At 50.5% G+C, this 16,001-nt stretch overlaps 5 protein-coding genes across 5 annotated transcripts; 3 read left to right on the top strand and 2 right to left on the bottom strand.

Annotated features, from left to right (window-relative positions):
* Positions 1-555: 555 nt before the first annotated feature.
* On the top strand, positions 556-1,575 carry MAA_07131 (short-chain dehydrogenase/reductase; the record flags this gene model as incomplete). Its single annotated transcript, XM_007825129.1, has 1 exon — positions 556-1,575. One exon carries the CDS (start codon positions 556-558, stop codon positions 1,573-1,575), a length of 1,020 nt encoding a protein of 339 aa, XP_007823320.1.
* Positions 1,576-2,472: 897 nt separating this feature from the next.
* MAA_07130 (Hydroxyisourate hydrolase) lies at positions 2,473-2,994 on the bottom strand (the record flags this gene model as incomplete). The annotated part of the gene is made up of 1 exon (XM_007825128.2): positions 2,473-2,994. The coding sequence occupies one exon, from the start codon at positions 2,992-2,994 to the stop codon at positions 2,473-2,475; it is 522 nt and encodes a 173-aa protein (XP_007823319.2).
* Positions 2,995-7,022: 4,028 nt separating this feature from the next.
* MAA_07129 (F-box domain-containing protein) lies at positions 7,023-9,278 on the top strand (the record flags this gene model as incomplete). Its single annotated transcript, XM_007825127.2, has 5 exons — positions 7,023-7,119; positions 7,173-8,479; positions 8,523-8,941; positions 9,078-9,183; positions 9,231-9,278. 5 exons carry the CDS (start codon positions 7,023-7,025, stop codon positions 9,276-9,278), a joined length of 1,977 nt encoding a protein of 658 aa, XP_007823318.2.
* A 2,488-nt stretch (positions 9,279-11,766) lies between these two features.
* On the top strand, positions 11,767-12,666 carry MAA_07128 (uncharacterized protein; the record flags this gene model as incomplete). The annotated part of the gene is made up of 1 exon (XM_007825126.1): positions 11,767-12,666. One exon carries the CDS (start codon positions 11,767-11,769, stop codon positions 12,664-12,666), a length of 900 nt encoding a protein of 299 aa, XP_007823317.1.
* A 1,370-nt stretch (positions 12,667-14,036) lies between these two features.
* On the bottom strand, positions 14,037-15,382 carry MAA_07127 (geranylgeranyl pyrophosphate synthetase; the record flags this gene model as incomplete). Its single annotated transcript, XM_007825125.2, has 2 exons — positions 14,037-15,142; positions 15,202-15,382. The coding sequence occupies 2 exons, from the start codon at positions 15,380-15,382 to the stop codon at positions 14,037-14,039; spliced, it is 1,287 nt and encodes a 428-aa protein (XP_007823316.2).
* Between the last annotated feature and the right edge of the window lie 619 nt (positions 15,383-16,001).

Below are 16,001 nucleotides of genomic sequence, written 5' to 3'. Positions count from 1 at the left end.
TCTCTACTGCGTATCAGACAAGCTCCAAAAAGACCAACCAATGCCGCTGGCAGGTTACTTTGGCATGAAAGCGAATCCAACCTCGGCCTGATCTGCTTACGTTTGGAACCCACGTTTTGGCTGAGCGGAAGTACTCTGGGCAAGACAGGGTTACTACTATCAATGCTATTGATCCTACATATGTACCCATGTCTCAAGGTCAAGCAGGCTCTGGAATTCGCGCATTCCGTCCGTGGCTATCTCCAAAACTCTTCCATCACAGAATGCTTTTCAAAACGACCACCTCCAGCACCGCACAGCTGCCATGCACTCACGCACACCACGTCCTCGCCTAAACTGAATATCCCTGGCTTACAATTACAATATAACTCTAGCTCCTGCCTACCTGGAACAGGCTTGTTCTCCCCGACACGACTGCCCGCCGTGCCATACCGGCACCCCACGGCCCAAAATGTACGTCTCTGGCTCCGCCGATTCTTGCCAACGTGGTGGCTAACATTGTGTGTGCTCCCATTATGTAGGAATCGGAATCTTTGGAGGTCTTTCAAGACCCAGATGCTGCCCTTGCCTTGCCCAAAAGGCGACTTCACCGACAAGATAGTTCTCATCACGGGTGCAAACACAGGGCTTGGGCTCGAGGCAGCTCGATACTTTATCCGCCTCCAAGCCAAAAAGGTCATCCTCGGTTGTCGAGATTTAAACAAGGGCCAAGCCGCGAAGCGCGACATAGAGTCAACGGAGCGTATTGACGCCACTCTCGACCCGGATAGAGTCGAGGTTTGGCAGGTGGACATGGAATCCTTCGACAGCGTCAAAGCCTTTTGCAGTCGCGCCGCCAGCCTGACCCGTCTGGATGTTGTCGTCGAAAACGCCGGCTTCCTAAGCATTTTATACCAGATGGCAGAGGGCTACGAGCGCCTAACCACGGTCAATGTCATTTCGACTTGGCTCATGGCTTTGCTGCTTCTTCCCGTGCTACGGGATACCAAGCAAAACTTCTACCCCAACAGGAATGTCTCGTCGCCCGATTCTGATCCGGATACTAATGACATCCCACATCTAGTCGTGGTCTGCTCCAATGCCCACTTTTACACTACTTTCGAAGGCCGTAATGAGCCCTTTATTTTTAAGCATTTCCAGCATGACCACGACATGCTTAACCGGTATGCCAACACAAAGCTCATGAGCCTCTTGACTGGTCGGGAAGTCGCAGCACAAATGACGATGAGCGCGAGGGAGCAGGGCAAGGAGCAGGTCGTGCTGAACATGGTCGAGCCCGGGGCCTGCAAGACGCAACTGTTGCGGGAGAATTATTCTTGGCCGTGGTACTACAAGATGATCACCAGCGTCGGTTTTGGGCTTTTTGGACGTACGCCCGAAATGGGGGCGAGAACGTATGTCGCGGCTGCTACGGCAGGATTGAAGAGTCATGGAGTCTACATGGAGGACTGTCAGCTAAGCACGCCGCATGAATTTGTGACTTCAGAGGAGGGTAATAGGACCCAGAAGAAGGTGTTTCGAGAGTTGGTGGAAATCTTGGAGAGCATTAAGCCAGGTGTCACAAGGAATATATAAATATTAATTTTAATTTTCAGTTGTTTCGCTCTGTAGCCAAATGAAATTACACGTATGATACAAGTTGTGACAAGGGCTCAATAGAGGGCTTGGAGCAATTTAGCTCAATTCAACTAATAACAGTCTTTGGTATCAAAGGTCCTTGGTTTTCCTCAAGGCCTTGAGGGACCGAAGACGTCAAGTATAATATGGGATGGTGAGTTGGAATGTAGTTAGGCGGCCGTGTGCTTACACCGTGTGTCCCTGGACAGGGGGTGGATGGTTCAACGTCTTCAACTTGATGAAATCAACTCAATTTGCTTGTGACATTGATCAACTTTTTCAACTCCACTGGAAAAAATGCTGAGTAAGCAGTCAACGCAACTCAATTTCGCTGTAAAATGGATGCAATGGAATTGATGACCACGCTGATCATCACATTGACCAAAGCCCAGCTGTCTACGCTTTGACTCTAATCACTTGGTTACGGTCTACGACCTATCACTAACGTAACACCCAACCGCTCAGACTGACTGCCCTAGTGGCTCTGCCAACATAAACTCTGACTAGTTCATCCCTTGGGAACCCTGGCCGTTACACGTTGCAAGCTCCTATCGGAACTTCTCGTACAACCCGTTACAACGGAGAAAACGCCGAGTGGTTTAGGAGGCAGTTGATATATTCAAATAGCTCAGGCATCTCCTATGAAGCTACCTATACATTATAGGAGACAACAATCAACAATTCCATGTTTTTCATCCACCCAGTTTTAACGAACAGTTATGAGCCCGGAACATGAAGGATAAGCTCCTAAAACTTCACTATGCATCCTTATTAACTGGCCACGGCAGGTACTCCCTCGTCCAGGATGCGGCTAGAACCCCGCAGAACTGTCTCCACGGCAGGCAACTCGGCCGTCTAGCTTCCGCGATACGTAGTATAGCTAAAGGGGGTCAGCAGCAGAGGCACGTGGTAGCGCTCGCCCTGGTCGACGACGAAGGCGACGGTGGCCTCAGGGAAGAAGGCAGTCGTGTCTTTGAAGTATTCCCCGGTTTTGAAGTTCAGCGTCCACTGCTCGGACCCTTGGCTGGCGGCGAGGATTTCGTCAAGCTTCTGGCCTCCTTCGCCGGCGGACTCCCAGGTGTTGACGCGGCCGTCATCGCCGGTGGTGCTCTGGAAGGTGCTGTTGTTGGGGCCCTGCAGGCTTACGCGCACGCCCTTGGCCGGGCGCCCCGCGGTGGTGTCGAGGATGTGGCAGGTGATACTGTCCTTGGCCTCGGCCCCGGGCTCGGCCGCGGCTTTGGCGGTGGCTCCGGTCCCGGCACCGGCTGCGGGGGCTGCCGGGATGGTGGCAGCGGGGTCGATGCAGCCGGCCATCGTGGGCATCCCGGTCAAGAGCAGGGTGGCCGCCGCCGCACGCAAGTACAGACTTCCGACCATTTTGATGCCTTTTTTTTTTTCTTTAAAAAAAAACGCGAGTTTGTTCGAAACTATTGCTGTAGCTGAGCCGCTCTACTAACGGACATTCGACCAGCGATTGCCGAGATAGATGTTAGAGAAGGATAAGGAATAAAAGGCTTGGGAACGAGCGTCTCTTTTGAGGCAAGAAATATAAGTTGAGAAGAACATACAATCGGCATGAAAGCTTGGTATCGGATGTGTAGTCGATGCTTATGTCCTTGATTGCTCCTTTGCGAGGAATCACGGTGCCTCTTTATAATTATTCCTACAGCTACCGCCAACTGCGCTCTAAAGTGCGCATCTACTTATTAGTATAAGACATAAACCCTTTGGCAAGTGTTTCAGATTCACTAGGGGCCACGCGTCGCAAGAGCGATTTGGTGTTCTTGGCAAATCGACAGAGTCAGCCAGCAGGCCGGGGCAAGGCTCATCGGCTCCGGCCGTCTCAGGGGGGTCAGGGTTCAAAGCCACTACACGAAATCCACATATGGACTCACATATGCAGCCATATCATCAACACTCCATTCCACAGATGCGCTGCCACATGTGGAAATCGTGGATTGTGGACGAGTTTGGCGAGTGATTACGGCAAGTCGGGAGTTGCACTATAGACGGATTTCCATAATATGGATTCACATATGTCTCCATGCCACCGCCGCGCTCTTAGGACATGGCCGTCAATCTGAAGTCCAACTTCAATCAGGAGGCATAATCATCAATGCGGTGATCGACGACGGAAGGGCTCTCGGCATTTGCGACGAAATTATGTGATATATGATAACAACCAATTTGTCTCTTTTGCCAGCAACAGGTCGACTATTCGCCGCCGTCCATACTAGTTGGTTTTAAACATTGCGCGGCGCGGACGATAGCTCCAATTACGTCTGGGGGGAAAGCCACGAGATAAAAGGGTTGCGGCGGCATCATCATACAAAAGTCGCAGCAAGAGGACAATTGTCGCGTCGGGTAATATCTCCTACGCCGCCGACAAGCAAACTTCTTGGCCGTATTCTGGAACGCCTCCAGACTCTCAGGGGTGAAAAACAGGTTCTCGAACAAAGAGTCTGGCTGACCACGACGCGGGAGGTTTTGGGTTCACTGCCAAGCCACGCTGGAGTCGGGATTCTGCCTGCGTGTTCGTACGAATCCCGGACTATTAAAACTTACCCCTGAAGCGGCGCCCGCCGCTCACCTTAGCTGGCATAAACTAAGGTAGCGACGACGGTTATAAGCCGGCTTCCCTTTGGGCAAGCTCTGACCGTGATCCGTTAAGGTTCGGTGAATTGACGTCGAGGACGTTTCCTGAATCGCGGTTTTGCCTCACGGTGGCCTGCATTGCGCTCCTATTCGCATGGATGCATCACCGAGGGCATGCTGAATTCCTATTCCATGAATTACCTCAATCTTTTGCAGCCGTTGAGTATGGAGGCCATTTCTGGTTGTCTCGTCGACTCTATATCTCCCGGACTTTACGATACATTGCTTGCCATGTAGGTATCAACGACGATAGGGCTTGGGCTCCGGAGGGCGGTGTAGGAACGCTCCGCCGTTATCGGCGTTCAACTGTGCATCGTAGGGAGCGGATAACCTAGTCGAGACCTAAATCGTTATACTGAGATACACTGAAATCCTCTGCTGCCGGCGGAGCCGCCAGCGGTAGCGAGTTCCAAATAAAGTCAACTGGTGGGGCGCGGCACGGGTATCCCCCCTTTTGATTCTCAGTGCCCCTTCCAGAATCGTCGTTGCAATACGTGATGCGCTTAACAATAAGCGTGTTCTTTTTCGTTGTTTTTGCCTCATCAATCATGTGCGCATTAGTTCTTGTTTCCACCAAGAAAAACACCAAACCGTAGATCTTTTGGCTACTCTTGGCTCAACCCTTGCACACAACGACCTGCGCATGAGTCCGCGGCATGACGTTGACAAACGCCCACAGGCATAATTCCCATTGTCGCCATTCTATTCCTCGGGGCACACAGAAATATGGCGCAGTAACACCATGCACCTCACCCCTTTTCGTCAATATCCGGGGTTTCCTGGCCCGTCTTTACTTGGAAGTTCCGAGCCTTTCCATCGGATGCTGAACCAGATGACGATGCAAAATGGTGAGCTTGTATTTTGAAACGGGCGGAACTGACCAAGCATTGCACTTCCGAACTTGACACAAAAGAGAATTATGCGCACTTGGGCAAGCATGACAAGCCAACTGAGTTTGTTCATTGTACAACGTTGTTTGTTTTTTTCCTCCCCTTCTTCGTCTTTCCCGCCGGCGACTGGTCGCATCCCATTCATTCCTTTGGACCCCGAGTTCGAGCTTGTCTGCCCGCTTCACCTCGCTGGGCGAGCTTCATATTCCGTTCCTTGCTGACCAAGGTTGAAAGCCACTCCACTCAATCCACCAAGTGCTGGAGTGTAGGGTAGATCATAAACCCTATGTTGACCACTCACTGCCTGGCTACTGCATCGATCGTAACATTTGGGGATGGAGCAACGGAGCCTTGAGCATCGCCAAGCTCCCAACACAAAGACCGGGCCAAACTGTGTCTGGAAACATGACCCACGACCCCGCGTCAGATTCAGCGCAACGCCCTAGTGGTGATGGATTGCCTTCATTGGCCCGGAGGGCCCCGCCGGCCGTCGGGACTAGCGGAGGCCTCCGGGCTGCGACGTGGCTCGGCTGGATGCCATCGCTAACCATGTATTTTCAGGTGGACTATCATACCGGCATCTGGCTGGGCCCGGTTCCTTAAGTTTGTACATATCTTTCAAGTAAACCAGACGGTTTCCACGGTCACATGCAGACAGACTAGGCGACGGGTCGGCAGCAATGGACACTGATTTAGGCGACGCGCATCGTATCGCAGTGGCCGACAGAAACGGCCTAAGACCTGACTCTTAGCGCCCCTTTCCGTAATAAAAATACCAGATAATAATATTAATATATATAAATATACTAGGCTTAATACCTTTATTAAGGGGTTATATCTTAAAATAAGCTAATATTTAATATATACCTTAAGTTTTTTAGTAAAATTAGCTTAAATAATAAAATATACTTTAAGCGGCCTTATTATAAAGTATTTTAAAATCTTATTAAGCCTTAATATTTATAGTAAGTGTAAGTAAATATAACTATAATAAGGGTAAATACATGTGCGGCTGTGAGCCTTGTGAAACCTAAAATGTCTGGTATTATACCGAGACAATTTTAGGGCTGTGGCCAACATCGATGCATGATGCATCCTGTGACAAGGGCTTAACTAAGGGTTTAGAGCAAAAGGGCTCGGTTCAATAATAATCTCGTAGCTTGAGGGTCTCAAAGGTCTTGAGTTACTAGCTAATAGCTTTCTTTTCTTAGACCTTTAGTAATAGATGAATTATACCCCGTTACTTGTAACACATTTCCCTTATAAGACTAACAAATATAATAGCAAGCCAAATTAAGCTAAGGACTATAAAAGACCCAAGAAAATAAACTATTTACGCATTATAACACGGACCGCGTAAATATACTAATATAATAAGTGCTTTGTCGCGGCCCGCTAGTTTTAGCTGTCTCGTGATAGCCTGAGCTACCGTCTTGGACTCTTGGTTAAGTAAACTTAAACCTACTAACTTTATGCCGGTGCTTCGAGACTGCTCATGTACCTTCGACAACTCTTTATACCATCCACGTGACCTAGTAGACTTTCTCACCTGACACAGGCGAACGAATATAGCTTCTTCCAAATCATCACACGCTGCGTGAATACCAGCCGAGACTGCCTTGCCAACCACAAATTTTCACTTGTGTACAAGGAGCTGTACCGTTCAATACATTTACCCCTTTAACTTTTGATTCCCAGAATAATTTTTCGTCAAGAGCCTGTGGATGTGACCAGCACCGCGGCAACTCAGCAAACCAGCAACCTCCCGAAAATTTGGGTGGAATTTGCACTTTAAGTGCTAATAGGGCAAATATTTCTGGCTATCCTCGTCTCACAATTTACCTCGGACGCCAAAAAGCCATGAGCCCTAGTATCTTCTCCTGTGTTCTTTGCGGATACATTATCCTCAACTATGAAGACCCCAGTTCGGCGTCTTGGGAAAACCAGTTTCGCCTTCGTAAGTGTGAAATTGCCCGCCGTTCTTCGCAAGAGTTAAGCTGACGTCAATAGTCTACATCAGCCCGACCGGGGTTGCAGTAACAGGAGTCGGAATCTATAATGATCCCGATGATGGCTGGTTCATTGCCCCTCGAGACTTCAACGCGCGATGGGATGACGAGGGATACGACGTTCCGGATACTGGCCGTGTCGGAGTGTTTCGTCAGGACTCACTCAACGGTCTACACGGCTTTCCCTTTCATGAGGCTTGCTGGTCCCTTCTAGACATGGTCTATTCTCCCGAGCCAATCCCTTGTAGAACCCTGTTCCAAATTTGCCAGTCGCTACCGTGTCCATTTACAGAGGCCGGCCTTAGTTGGGGTCATAGTTTCGGGGGTTTGATCACGGTGAAGAATCAGGACTGCTACCCTTGGGAACACCGATTCGTCGATCGTGACGAAGACCTGGCGCTGTTCGAGGTTGCCAGACATGATCCTTGTCGTGTCCCGGAGATCCGACTGCTTCCATTAGAGGCTCCAAAGACGCCGCAATTTCCAAGCACTGCTCAGGCAAAAAGCATAGTGCCAAACTGTTTTACCACACTTCCTCGGGAGATTTGCTTGGAGATTGCATCACATCTGCCAACAGTAGATGCTTTCAGTGCCCGTCGAGCTGTGCGGTCGTTCATACCCATCTTCAACAGCAATCAATTCTGGGCTTCCAGATTTAGGGCTGGTGCTGACCGTTGTTGGCTATTTGAGTCTCGCGAGTGGGACAAGACATCTGACTGGAGATGGTTATATCATCGCACCAACACGGCCCATCGCGATGAGGGCATGCAAAACAGAGAAAGGGTCTGGAAGTTGATCCAGCAGGTCTGGCGAACGGTATGTTTGCGAGGGAACGATCTTCCCGTGCTGCCTTTGGCCCGATCGAATCTAGTCAGTCCAGGGTGGTTACACTGGTCAGAGGCAACTGGCGATTTAGATAAGCAGACGAGCACGGAGCCAGGCTACGGATTTGGGGAAGGGTGTCGTCTATTCCACGAGCTGCAGACATCACTTCCCAGCCATCTCGATCAAATTGCATTCTCTGTTATCCAGCTAGGAGACCTTGAGTATATTGCGGGGATGAGGCTGATCCCGAAGAGTGGTCAAGAGATTCAGTTGGGATACAGAACAGAGGGCAATGAGTTAGTACTAAAGGTTCCATTTCTCCAAGGGTTCAACCTGGCCGTAGGGTCAAGAGGCATACAAGGTATCCAATGCGTGCTTGAGGGCAGGCCAACATCGCCATGGGTTGGATGTACGCATGAGGCTCCCAAAACGAAGCGCCTTGCGGTTTCGGGGCCCATCGCAGCCATCAAAGCCGGGTTCGACGTAAGTTGGCCCTCCGTTAGTCAATCTCAGCACCAGCTGACAGAGCCTCAAGGGACTCAAGATGGTGAGCTTGGCTGTCGCAGAGTGCATTCCGAAAAACGATACTACAAAACGCCATTCTCTCCGAGATTCTGCGTTTTGGTACCCGCGAATCCCAGGGAATAATTTACATCTGAATGACGATTATTTCACAGCAAGACCTACATCGACAGCCAGGTACCAACCACTTTGTTGGACCATGTTTGGAGGACCTAGGGGGTCGCATCTCCGTTCCTTGACCGGCATGTCTGTTACCAGCCTGGGCACACTGCGCGGCATCGAGTTTCATTTCAACGCCGAGAACGTCCCGGCTGCAAGTCGCAGGCTGGGACGATACAAACCATCCGAGTACGCCAAGGTTATGCACTTTGATATTGACGGTCCGGGCGGTGAGTTCATCACTGCTATTGAGATATATGTCAGGTATTACACCAGCGACAACGTGATGTGGATCTATAAAGATGGGCAATTGAAATCATTCAAGGCACGTGGCTCACATTCCCAATATGATATTGTCCATGCTTGTGCTAACAACTCAGATTTGGACGAATTGGGGCAGATGTTGCCATTTCAGAGAGAAGAAAACGGTTGTGAATCTTGAGTTTGTGAGAAAGCCCATGACAATTGCTGCTGGGTCTACCATTACTGGATTCTACTGGAGTCAGGTACGTGCGTGATCTGCGTGGTAGTGAACAATATTGACATTCAGAAGGATGAAGGTAGCCTCATAGCGCTGGGAGTCATTTCGGAGAGCATTTAGGAGCCGATCATAATGTGAGTTGGCGGCTGCGGCAGTGTGCTTGGGCTTCACCCCGGTGGATTATATATGCATGGGGCAGACAGCTGGTCACGAAAGGTGCAGAGGATGAGCATTTCTCTTGCTTGATGGGGTCTTTGATATAGACTGGAGTCTTCGTAGAACTATGATACAGAAACAGCGGAGCGTATGCAGTCCATGGCGGAATATGTTTGCCAATATAGCAGTATACTAATATCCTAGAGTACATTATACTGTAGAGCATGATAGCTAGGAAGCTGATCTGGTGAATACTTTTTGTCCCCTACTGTGACCTATTAGAAAGATACAGTTGGGGTTTTTTCAGCAAAAAGAATCAAAACCATATAGGGTAGGTACAATACTTGGTTCAAGCCAAGTGGCGAGCAACGCCCAAGTGTTGTGCGTTCTCTGCCCAGGCCAAAGACTTGAGCCTCATCCAAATTTTTGCCGCCTATACCGAATTGAAGTTGGACGCTCAAAATGGTCCAGGAACAACATTCTAGACATTGGCAAGTCAGTCAGGAGCGGTATGACTGTACAGCCAACACGCAGGAAACGTCGGTTGGAGCGATATTTCTTCTTGAGCGGGGATGTCACCCTCGGCAAATCAAGCACCTGGTGTGTTACTGATTGTGATACAAACCAGACTTTCAACAGGGAAGGGATGCCTTGGAAGAGATTGGCAGATTAGGTCCGGACGCGGATCTTGTGCAATACCGCTCCCCTTCCTCCCTTGAGGCAACTGTGAAAAAGACCCGTGTTCCCAACCAACGTGATTTGCAAAATGCTAACCATATCACAGGCTGTGTTCAAATATTACTTCCACATACAGTACGCAGCCAGGTCATGGAACGAAATGAACATTTGGATACGCCTCCCTCGTCATCCAAACATCGTGCCATTTGATCGCGTTGTCACCGACGAACTCGAAGGCCGCGTCGTTGGATTTACGAATAATTACATATCGGGGGGTTCTTTAGAGGAGAAGAGATTCCGGGTATTTAAGCCAAAGTGGCTTCAGCAGCTCATAAATCTCGCGGACGATTGAAACCTTTGCTTCGGCATCTCCCACTAGGATATTGCCCCCAGAAACCTCGTCATCAACGACTCAGCCGACTGCATGATGTTATCTGATTTCAATTTTGCAGCCCGCATCAACTGCTCATCACGACGAGAAGACGACGCGTATGCTGAAGAAAGAAACGATATCAAGGGGGTCGAGTTCACCACGTAGGAGATGATTACTCGCGACGACAGTCTTCGACAGTACGACACGAAGACCAACGCGAAGAAAATCTGCCTCGAGATTGGGTGAAACATGGCGATGTTCAACTAGGCCATGTATTTGCAGACTATCAGTTATTATTGCAAAATTAGAAAGCGCGCAGGCTTTCCACAGACAAGCATAACAGGCTTAAGAACAAGTCGCCGAAGTTCATTAATTGGACGGCAAGGCCCAAGCCACCGAAAACCACATGGAACGTGCTGGATTCCAACCTCAATCCACTTGCACTCGTTGTAGATTAGAATTACCAAAGGTGTCGGGATGTATGGGCGAGAGGAGAGAAGGGTCTGGACTGGGAACGCCCTTCACAGCGATCCTTGGGCGAGGAGGTTCGTGTGCTTTCAACCGGAGCGGTTAAAAAACCATGTCATTATAATTAACAGATGCTCACGTTACCCACACGAGCATAAATTTTTGTGAGCCGTTGCGAGTTGTGAAGGGGCAGCTAGCAGATGAACTTTAGCACCTCGATATCACTGGGACCTTTGTGGCATCCTATGCTTAAACTGTAATGAAATCATGTTTCATTTCCAACTTGTCACTCGGTCGAGGGCCGAGGCTACACCAACGACCAAAGCCAAGGATAAAAAGAGAAACAGCAACCTTTTGGTGCAAAGATTCTCACTTTTGTTCATGCAACAACCAACCTGTCGTCTCGTGCTCCAAGAGAACCACAAATTGTCGGCTGACTTCCGAGCCTCTCAAGTCATACATGTGCAATACGGAGCAAGTTGTCATGACCGAATAAACGCATCATAATCGTAATACTTTTCCCCTCGTGCTCAATGCCCCGCGGGTCAGGTTACATTCGACTTGATCCATGGTATTATCAACCCCATCGCCTCACCACTTGGCAGCTCAATGTCTGGCTGCGATTCGCAAATCGGCATCTGTTTACCGCTGACGTGCAGCCAGCTGTGGCTCCCGAATGCCACTACACCGACCCAAATGGATCTAGGCACATTAAAGCATGCATATAAGCTGACGAGCATAGCTGTCGTGGTCAAGGATCGTCCGCGAAGAGCAAAAATCTCCGCCGCCGTAGTCGACAAAAGATGGAATCCAAGACTGGCAAGAATCAGCGACGGACAGACGACATACGGTATAAAATCCCGGCAGTCAAGATGAAATCCAAAGCAACCACATTCAACAATTCGTTTAGTCCAGCAATTTGCTTACACCAAGATGCAATTCGGTACATTCTTCTGTGGCATGCTGCCTCTGCTGGCCAGCGTCCTAGCCACTCCCATCGACGTCCGAGAGACCACAGACTTGGAGATCCTCACGACAGACGTCACGCCTTCGTCGCCGCTGCTGAAGCGCGATTCGTGCCAGACGCTTGACTCGGTGCTGGACCGCATCGGCACGAGCAGCGAGGTGGTTGTGTACGCCAGCACGGGAGGCCTCACGGCGCTGTACGTGTGCAGGCGTAGCCACGGCCACAACTGCGACGAGCTGGCCGCCGCCATTGCCGGAGCCATTGCCAGCGTCTTCCTCATCCTCAAGCGCACGGGGGCCATCTCTGCAAGGGACGGCCAGTCCGCCGAGTCGCTGGTGGACTTTCTCCGTCGGGAGTTTGGCGAGGACGGCGCGACATTCGACTCGATCGAGGACGCGACGCCGCACATTCTCGCGCGGTACGAGTCCGGAGAGCGCAGGCCCGTCGAGGTGGCTAGCATCCAGGGCTTGACGTCGGGCAACAACACCCTCAACATGGACGTCTACGACTTTGGAAACGGCGACGGCCACATCTACCTGCCTCACGATGTCCTGACCAAGCGCAGCGGTGGCGACGACGACCTGGCCTCTCGGTTTGAGAAGCGTGCCAGCGCCCCGGGCTTCAAGGTCTCGTACACCACCCGCATCAAGTCCAAGCTCACCAGGGCCCATCAGATCAGCATGTCGCAGACGCTCGCTCACTGGTGGGCGAACAGGGCGAATTGTTGCAACATGCACGACATGATTGGCTTCGTCGAGACCGGCCACGCTGCAAACTTTTACTATAGGATCATTCCGGAAACCGTCAACTTTGGCCTCAATTACGAGACGGTCGATTCTTGCGGACAGATGGCTCGTTTCCTGTAGGTAAAACGACGGCATGTTTCTGCAGGGGCGCTCAGAGGATACGGGTATATCAAAAGTGGGCAGAAGGCCAATGCCGCCAGAGAACCAGTTTGTTTGGCTAGTTAGAGAGGACCTGTCATTTATTCAATCCCATATACCTCGATTACCTCGATGTACTCTGATCAGTCAGGCTGGTTGGTGTGTGTGCACTCGCGCGGGCTAATGGTCCGAGTAAGACAACGTAGGCATGAAGAAATGTGAGCGACTCGTTTCCCAAGTTAGAGGTACCAACGGAGAACTTCCTACTCCAGTGCCTGTCCCAACGACGGCTATTTTCACGTTGCAGCAATGATCTGTATTTCCTTCGCACTGGCAATTGTCGGCCGTCGCTTCACATCACTTGCTACCCTTGGCATCAGCAGGTACGGCAGCCTCTGGGGCCGCGCGCGCCGCATCACCATCGGCCCAGCGCTCTGTTTCCGGCGGTTGAAACGACCACAGCCAGGTGACGAAACAGGTGAGCATTTCAGCAGCCCATAGAAACAGGAGCTTGCGGTACTGCGGGTGAAGCGAGCCCACTTGCATCGCTCTCGTCATGAGAAGCGCGGCATTGAGAACCAGGGCACAAAGCCATAATTCTTGGACGAGTTAGCACAACCGCGCCTCCAAATGACGAAGAAGAGGATTGAGCCCTACTAGTCCGTCTTGCAGACGCTCCAGATTCCCAAGCGACGCGTAGAAACAAGCATAGTAATAGTAGGGACACGGCCGTGGTGACTGTGACATGAGGATCAGCCAGGGCGCAAAAAGTGTGTGGAATGGGATTTATACGTTGGTCCAGCATTGTCATTGTTTAAGAGCACTTGACATAAATCACCTTGACTCGAGGCATTTCTCGGGGAGTGGATGAATTCAACTGCCTCCCACCTGCTACTTAAGTACTTCCAGTCCTTTGACAGCTGCAAATGAGGTATTGATGTAATAAGAGTGGGGAATGTATGTATCGGGGGACTTGTAGACTAGGATAAGCTTATCCACCCCGCTTTGCAAAGCAAGAGGAGTTGGTGATTTCACATAAACGAAGTGCACAGCTTGTCGGGGTGCGGCTCTACGACCATCATCTCACCATCCCCAGGTTGAACCCCAACTGGCAACAACTGATAGCTTTCATAATCATACACATCATTTGCGCATCAAGGCGATGAAGGGTATCACTGTACACAATACTCTGCATCATCACAATTAACCACCTCACAATCAGAACAACCGAACCAAGATTAAAATGCCATTCTCGAAATGGATATGCCTATCAAAACTCCATCGAGGGATTCAGACGGCAGGGCACATGGGTGCAATCGATTGATTCCCTCTCAGTTGAATCCATAAGGCACCTAGTAGGCACACTTCCCAGAATAGCCGCATTCCTCGTCGCAGGCAGTGTCGTCCTCGCTGCTGGTTTCCTTCGCCGTGTGCACATCCAAGGAGGCTGCTCTCTCGTCTTGCCCTGCATCCTCACCATCGCTGAGCCACTTTGCCCAGCTTTGCCTCACCGGACCGGAGAGAACACTCCCTGCCTCAGGCGCTCGTTTTCGGATCTCGAGTCCACCTCCAGCCGGTCGGACAATCTCGAGCTGACTATCTCCGTAGTCGCCCGCCGTGTCAATAATGTGGCCCAGGAGATGAAAGAAGCCCCTCAGCAAGGATTGATTCTGTGCCTCCCAATCCTTCAACTTGTCTCTCACATTCTGAATCTGCACATTTGCAAAATGGCCTCGGTCGTGGAACGCAAGAATGAAGTTGGGGATCTGGGCAATCCACAGGCGTGGCATTTCCTCTGCCAGGATATCCTCGTCTTGTCGTTTGACTGAGCGCGTCTTCAAGTCAAACAACTGCTCCTGTTTTACTTCTTCTCCTGCGTTCCCCACGTGGAGAATGGTCTCGGAATCGTCAGAGCTCGTCGCTTTGCCCGCGCGGTCTACCTGGAGGCCGCCGAGTAGATCCAGCAGGTCAGCCTTATTACTCGTCTTTAGTGGTGTCTTGTCCGATTTGATGTAGCCGTCGCCCTCGTATCGCACCATCATGTCGAGACCACAAAACTGATATCCGAGGATACGCTGATGCGAAATGGATCTTTTCACGTCTGCCTCCCAAGTAGTATACGCTTCTGGGAACGTGTGGCCGTAGCCTCTCACGCCAAGGATCTGCTCCTTTGGTGTATTTTCCCTACGGATAAGATGAACAGTCCCGGCCATAACTTCAACAAGCATCCGGAACGGCCTATCGTCTCCCTGTAGGAACCCAAGCAATTTTCTCAGTGTGCTCCCGCACGCAAACACGTCTACGTGTCGTGGCGTACTATGCATCTGCATAACCGACACGATGGCTGGCTCAATTGGATGCTTAGGGTACGATGCTGCGTTGCGATCTCGATAGAAGATGCCTTTGTCCTCCTGAAGCTGGCGGCGTATAAGAGGAGGAGTCCACAACGGTGGCTTGCCTGGTCGGGAGGGCAGTCGGGAGGTTAACAAGCACAGCGAGTCACGCAGACATGCGCACCTGGAATGATGATTTTGGGAAAGCACTCATCAAGCCAGTTATACGATGCGATGAATTCTGTGCCGGAAATACCAATGCCGGCCATCTCTGGGGAAGCTTTCTTGTCAAGCATGTCCTCCGGAGAAATGGTCTCGATGTGATCCCCAACCGGAGGATCAGGTGAAGGGACAAGTTCCGGCATTTGCCTGGACCAACTATAGCGAGAAGAGTCTCCCCAAGGGGTTCTCCCGCTTCGAAAATAAGGTCGCGGCATCTGGATGACGGTTTTTGCTGTGTAGGACCTCTCAGTTCTACCTTGCACACCAAATGTGTGAGATTTGACAACAAATCTCGAGTAGATCAAACGATGCCAAATCAAGACGTAGGCTAACCTTTTAGGCAATCACAGCAACTGATGAAATGCGGGGGACATTCTGTCTCATGTGATGCAGTGATGTTGGAGATTCACAGATGGTATATAATGAGTCAGACGCATGAGGCAAACGGAGGACACCCACCATGTGAATTGCTCGGCGGGCTCACTCTTTTTGCTAGGTGCGCTCACCCCCCTTAGTAGGTAAGTATTTATTGTGTCTAAACTCTCCCTATATTCCTAAGAGACAATTTATAGTAAAATATATTTACCTACGATAAAATATACAGTAATATATTATAATATAGCCTGATATCTAGGTATCTGGTAGTGCGTGAGTGCACCTAGCAAAAAGAGTGAGCCCGCCGAGCAATTCATCCCACCATAATCGAGCTGGCCAACACCGTTTGCAGAATGTTGGTCTGACATCCACACCGTATTCACAATG

This window comes from Metarhizium robertsii, assembly GCF_000187425.2.
Source record: "Metarhizium robertsii ARSEF 23 chromosome Unknown MAA_Scf_2, whole genome shotgun sequence".
NCBI classification, from domain to species: Eukaryota; Fungi; Ascomycota; class Sordariomycetes; order Hypocreales; family Clavicipitaceae; genus Metarhizium; species Metarhizium robertsii.
The sequence above is the reverse complement of the archived record's forward strand: the minus strand, read 5'-3'. Positions and strand labels throughout refer to the sequence as shown.